Source organism: Lepidothrix coronata, unplaced genomic scaffold, assembly GCF_001604755.1.
Source record: "Lepidothrix coronata isolate B3197 unplaced genomic scaffold, Lepidothrix_coronata-1.0 Scaffold263, whole genome shotgun sequence".
NCBI lineage: Eukaryota > Metazoa > Chordata > Aves > Passeriformes > Pipridae > Lepidothrix > Lepidothrix coronata.
Window position 1 is genome coordinate 700785 of NW_016690443.1, and position 6000 is coordinate 706784.

Consider the following 6000-nt stretch of genomic DNA (forward strand, 5'->3'; position numbering starts at 1 on the left):
CCTGAGCTTTGCCTCCTGCTGTGTGTCATTGGATCCAGCTCCTGGGTCAGGTTGTACCTACTGGCTCTGGGGAAGGGCTGAGCTGCCCTCCTGGGAGCTGCTGCCCACGATGGGAAGCTGCAGGTCCCTCCAGGAGGTGCCACCATCCCTCTGCTGTTCCTGTCTCCTGGGTGAGGAGGGGGTGATGGTGCTGCCCTGGTCACATCCGTCCTGTGGGGTTGGCAGAGGTGGTGTTGCTCACCTGGCAACACATCTTGGAGGCTTTCCTGGACAGAAATGGATTTCCAAAGATGTTATTAACCACTGCACTGGGGTTTTGCTGGCAAAACCAGGATGCAAATCATTTTAAGTTTCTTGATAATTCCCTTCTGTCTCTTTTGCCCCCAACAGATCTAAAGTGGGTGTTTTCTGGACTCTGTGTTTCAGGCTGGGGCTCCCTGCCAGCCCCTGGGCACTGAGATCTCATCCCACCCGCCTGTGCCCTCGGTGCCTGGCCCTGGCTTTGCAGTGGCTCGTCCCCCCTTCTCACTCCAACTCCCTGATTCCCTCTGTTCTGCAGATCCCGGCAGTGACAGCCCAGCGCGGGTGAAGATCCAGCGCGGGTGACGACCCTGCACACCCCGGGCTCGGGCTCCCACTCTCCCGTGCTGCTGCCGAGGGGGATCCAGCCCCCCGCGAGCCCCCAGCCCATGGTGGGCCAGAGCCCCCTGAGCCCGGAGCTCCTGGCCGTGCCCCTGGAGCCCTTCGTGCACCAGGTGGGCGGACACACGAGCATGCTGCGCTACGACGAGCACACCGTCTGCAAGCCGCTCGTGTCGCAGGAGCTGAGCTTCTACGAGTCGCTGCCCTGGGCCATGCGGCAGTTCACGCCCCAGTACAAAGGTAAGGGGACGGACAGACCGCCCGCCTTCCTAAAAACCGAGCCCAGGCAGCCGCCCTGCCGCAGGTGAGACCTTCCCAGTGAGCCTCCCCCTGCCCCTCTCTCTGCTCGGTGCCCCCCTTCAAACACCCCCAGCTCTCCTGGCCCTGAACCCCTTTCCCAGCTGAATTTCTCAGCTCAGCCACCGAAAAGCCGCACGGGGTGCCTGGGAGGGCAGTGCTGGTACTTTTTAAGGCATCCTCCCTCCCTCTCTTTCTTGCTCCCTCAGTGTTTCTGCTTTTACTGCCAGACTTGTGCTGCTCATAAAGCTCCTGACCCTGGTTTTTGGGGGAGGCGAGAAGCTCAGCTGTCACGTAAAAGCTTAAAATATCTTTTGGTCCTTCGGTGTTAGAGAAAAGAGCTCAGTCAGCCACAGTTCAGCCCAATCTCTCCCTTTCCCAGAAAGTCAAGGGCCCCCACAGATTTATGGGACAATATTAAAAAGATGCTTCAGGGAGAAACCAAGTTTCCTCTGGGTGGTTTCCTCTGCAGGGCCGGGTTTGGTGCTGCAGTGCTGGGCCCTGCTGGGTGCCACTGATAAAGCTGTTAAACAGTCCCAGTTTACCAGTCCAGGGCCGCCCTGGTTATTAAAACCTTTTTGTCGTTTTCTCTCCTGTTTCAAATCCCAGAGAGTTTTGTGATGAAGGGTAATTAAATAGCAATTCTCCTCCAATTTGGCGCTGGGCACACGTTTTCTCATCCCCTGACTGTCCCAGGCAATTAAAGAGGTGGGGTGTTTTCCCACGAGGATGATGGGGCTGACGAGCATCGGCGGGAATGATCCTGAGGGTTCCATCACCCCTTTACACGTGTCCGAGTGCCTCATCTCTATTCTTAGGCCCAGGGAGCATTATGTAATGGTTGACATTCTGTGCAGTGGTGATCAAATATCATTCCAGCCTCACCCCAAGCCAGGAGCTCCCTTCCCGCTCACCTCACCATGTCAGGCAGGTTGCTGACCTTGGGACTGGCTTCCCCCTCCCCATCTCCCTTCAAGCCCTGCCTGCCCCAGCTGAGCTTGGTGGGTGATGCTGGGCTTGTTTTCCAGCCTAGTTTTGCTCAGGCTCCCATTGCACATGGCAGTCAATGAATGTGCTTGTAAATGTAAAAATAAACCCACAAGGGCAGAACTCCAGAGCAAAACCTCCTGAGGATCCTGGGATGCCACCAGCGTGGTGACAGCACCCATAAATACCCACTGGTGCCTCGCTGGTGCTGGCAGGAGGGGATTGGGGTGTCAGGGACACTAAAGGCCAGCACAGACATGCACCCAAATGCATCCCAGAGAGATGTTTTCTTGCTGCAGCAAGGGAGAAGGGCTGGTGCCATGTTTCAGGGAGTTGTTTTACACACATAGGTCACGGCAGGACATGTGCAAACCCATATGGAATCACACCAGGAAACAAAAGCATTTTCCAGGCTGAGATGTAGCTTTTTGAAGCCTGAATTTTCAGCCGGGAGGGGGGAGAGGATCACATTCCCTTCCAATTTAACGCTCCTTCTTGCCTTTGAAAATCTCCCCATTAATTTTCATATTAATGGCAGATACTTAACAACTCTTGGTTTCACGCTATATATAAGTTTTTTGGGCCAGCCTGTCAGCACTATGTAAATGAGCACAGCCCTGCTGACTGAGGCAGTAACTGGGACAGTTTTTAAGGTTACAGGCTGTCGGAGCATTCGGAATCCAGGGCTCCGCTCGCCTCACAGTGACTTTTTAAAAATATAAAGGCTTAGATTTAGGCAAGAGACACACTGGCTTTTTCCTGCCTACATCCCCTGAAAATTCAGACCAGGCACCCGGGCTGGGAGGAGATCTGTTTGCTCTCAGTAATATGGATTTTTACAAAAGGGACTCAGGGAAAGGATAATGCTGGAGCCTGAGGAAGGCAGAGCTCCCTGTGCCCAGCACCACCGTGAGCAAAGAGTTGGGAGAGCTAAAAATATTACCTGCCCCCTAATTAAGGTTTTCAGACCCCCCATCTCCCCTGGCAGAGCAGCCTGTGTATATTCCTCCCCCATTTCAGTGTAAAATGAGCCAGTTTAATCCAGTCTGTTCACAGTAATGGTGATTGCACAGCAAAAGGAAAGAGAAATGGTTGTGTGGCTGAGCAGGGGGTGGGAGGGAAGTGCATCCAGCACAGCTGCAGGGTTCTGGGGGGCAGGACCTGGGGAGGGATGGGCACCCCCAGTCTGAGGGGGTGGCTGGTGGCTGCAGGGACACGGGGCTGCTGCAAATCAGGTGGGGAAAACCTCCCTCAGGCAGCAGAGCCCGGCAGGCACAGAGAGGGCACAGCCTTCTGTCTGTGTTTGCTTTCTGTAATCTCACTTTAAATGCAGAGATGGGATTTTGCATATTTATTTGCTTTGGCACCTTTGCCTGGGAGAACAGAGAGCCCTTGTTTGTTGGGCTGCTGAGATGCATCTCCCTGCATGCCCAGCAGACCTGGTGAGGGTGCCCTGGGCACAGCTGGGTTAAACCCAGCTCCAGTAGGGCTTTCCACTGATGGTTTTGCTGGTCCCACAGCCCTCCCTGCCCTCTTTTGAAGCTGGAATCCCCCTGAGCCCCAAAGGGCCGTGCTCTAAATATGCCCCCAGTGCCTGTGGAGGCTCAGCCAGCCCTGACAGAGCTGCAGGAGCAGGATGGTGTTATCAGCCTTTCCCAGAAAGGTCAGGGCTGGCTGGAGTGAGAGCTGTGGCCATTCCTGTGCTGTCACTTGAGAGGCAGAGTCAGCCATCCCCGTGCCAGGAATGGGCTCAGACTGGGCTAAATCCGTGATGGGCTGGCTGGCATTTGAGCCCTGTGATTCCTGTCAGAGTCAGGGAAAATTGCAATGCTAAAATTCATAATGGTGTTTTAAGCACTTGGGGTGGAAAAAATACCCCCTGCTCACGATCATGTTCCCTCTAGTGCATAAATATGGGACGTGTGACAATCCTTCCCCCCATGGGATATTTGGGTGCTGGTCCTTGAGGAAGGACATAACCATGGCAGTGTGTGGGCAGCACTGCCAGCCCATGCCCACATCTCTGCCCTGCTCCTGGGGGCTCTCCAGTTAACAGAAGCACTTGGCATGCTGAGTGTCTCTGGAAAATTCCTTGTCCCCAACCCTCCCTTTGCTTCCTGCCAATGAAAAGCATTTCCAGCCTTGTCCTGTCTTAAAAAAAAAAAACCACTTAAATCCCTTGTGCTAAATAAGCTGGGGTCGGTCTTGTGGTCCAGAGCTGGGGGCTTTTCTGGGTCACCTGGGGCACAGCAGAGCCTGGAGGAGGACAAAGGAATGTGGTGTGGAAGGAGGCAGGGGCCAAGCTGAGCCTTGAAAGGAGGAACACTTGAAATCCCCGAGGCTGTTTTCCAGGGTCTCAGACTAATGGTGTTTATTGGGCCTGAAATCAGAGGGGGATCACTGTGACAGGCCACCAAACATGAGGAGGCAGCTGGGCAGCCCTCTCCACAAGGCTGGGCCTCCTCGGGCTGGTGAGGTGGTGGCCAGGCCTCTATGACAGTCCACAGGTTTGTCTCATTCCTGTTTGTTTTTCCCTTTCTGTCCAGGTGTTGTCTCAGTGCACCTCAAGAAGGACAGCCTGGGCAACCTGACCCTGGTGGCCAGCCCTGGCACCGAGCACGGGCTCGTCAAGAGGAGCCACACCCAGGGCACCAAGACCTTCCGAGACAGGTGAGGGTCTGCCACGGGTGGGACACTCCCTGCCAGCCTCCTGGTCCTTTCCTGCCACTTGGGTGGGCTGGGGTTTGGGAGAGGTTTGGTGGCCAAGTGGGCAAAAGCAGCCCCAAGGCCGAGGTGGAGAAGAGCAGAGCCCAGCCCGGGGTGTCCATGGCTCTGCTCTTGCCCACCCTGGGGATGGAACAAAGGGGATCCACAGAGGGGATCCACAGAGGGGCTGTGGCTGAGATGCTGCTGCTCAAATATCTGCCTCAAACATGGCTTTCAGCCCAACTCCTCAGAGCACACCCTGCTCCAAGGGAGGAGCAGCCCCAGGAGAGCAGTCAGTGAGCTGGGAACACCCTTCTGCTGGCAACAGTTGTGCAGCACTCCGGGGGCTCCAGTCCCATCCCGTCCCAGGGGAGAGCTCTCCTGGGAAGGCACCACAGTGCTTCCAGCACACCATGACTTTTGGGTTTGCAGAGGCTTTCTGCAAAACATCCTTCATCCCAAACTGCTTCAGAACTCACCTGGGGCAGCTGTGACTGAAGGTGCAACACCACGACCGTGGAACTGCTGCCTTTGGAGCAATGGGAGTGATGGGGTTTGGATGAGTGAGACCAAGGAATGACCCCCCAAGGAGAACAAATCTCCTCACTGCTCCCTGCTCCCCTCCTTGCAGCCAGCCCCTCTAGATTGGGAATCATTCCCGTTGTTGGACCATTTGCCTGTGCTGTGCCTGTTAGGTGGATAAATAGAGATCCCTGGTCACTGGGGCTGTGAATGGCTTTTCATGGTAGCCAATGCACTTTAAATTATAATGAAAGAAAATATTGGCAGGCAGAAATAGCTGCCTTTCTGAAAATTACTGTTATGGAGTAACAAAGGATCTCTGCAGGTTGGACATGATCAATATGTTTCCTTTGAGAGCCCCTGCAAATTCACCTTATCAAGTTTGAGGCTCCACAAAAAAAAAATGAGTGAAGGGAATATTCTCCTCTGGAACTTCTAAACCCAATGTGTTCCTTTGTGTGCTTTGCCCAGCTGCTCGGGGAAGGTGCTTTTGAGAACAGACCTTCAGTACCACACAGACTCCCTTTTGGAAGATGCAAATGGAAACCAGCCAGAAAGAAAGAGCTACAACCCCTGGGGACTGCACTGTCACAGGCAGCACCTGAACCGCATGTCCTCCAAGCACAACGAGAACAAACTTCATCGTATCCTTTCTCCTCCCTCCCCTCCAGCACAGTCCTGGCTGCAAATAACAGCTTGGAATCAATGCATGGTGTATTGCAGGGGGACACTCTGCACAGACTCTGGGAAAATGCAGAATGTTCTCTGTCATTTTTTGCCACTGCTTAAAAAAAAAAAAAAAAAGAAAAAACCCAGTTCCCATAAAGAGTTCTCAGCAGAAGTCAA

The 6000-nt window shown here is 54.2% G+C and overlaps 1 protein-coding gene across 1 annotated transcript in view; it reads left to right on the forward strand.

Moving 5' to 3' along the window:
- Window positions 1–674: 674 nt before the first annotated feature.
- The window catches only part of IP6K3 (inositol hexakisphosphate kinase 3), an 8158-nt gene continuing 2832 nt past the window's right edge, over window positions 675–6000 (forward strand). The window contains exons 1-3 of the mRNA XM_017835723.1: window positions 675–882; window positions 4473–4596; window positions 5626–5995. Of these exons, the coding sequence (XP_017691212.1) occupies window positions 690–882; window positions 4473–4596; window positions 5626–5995 (687 nt within the window). The 5' untranslated portion in view covers window positions 675–689. The remainder of the gene's footprint in view (window positions 883–4472; window positions 4597–5625; window positions 5996–6000) is intronic.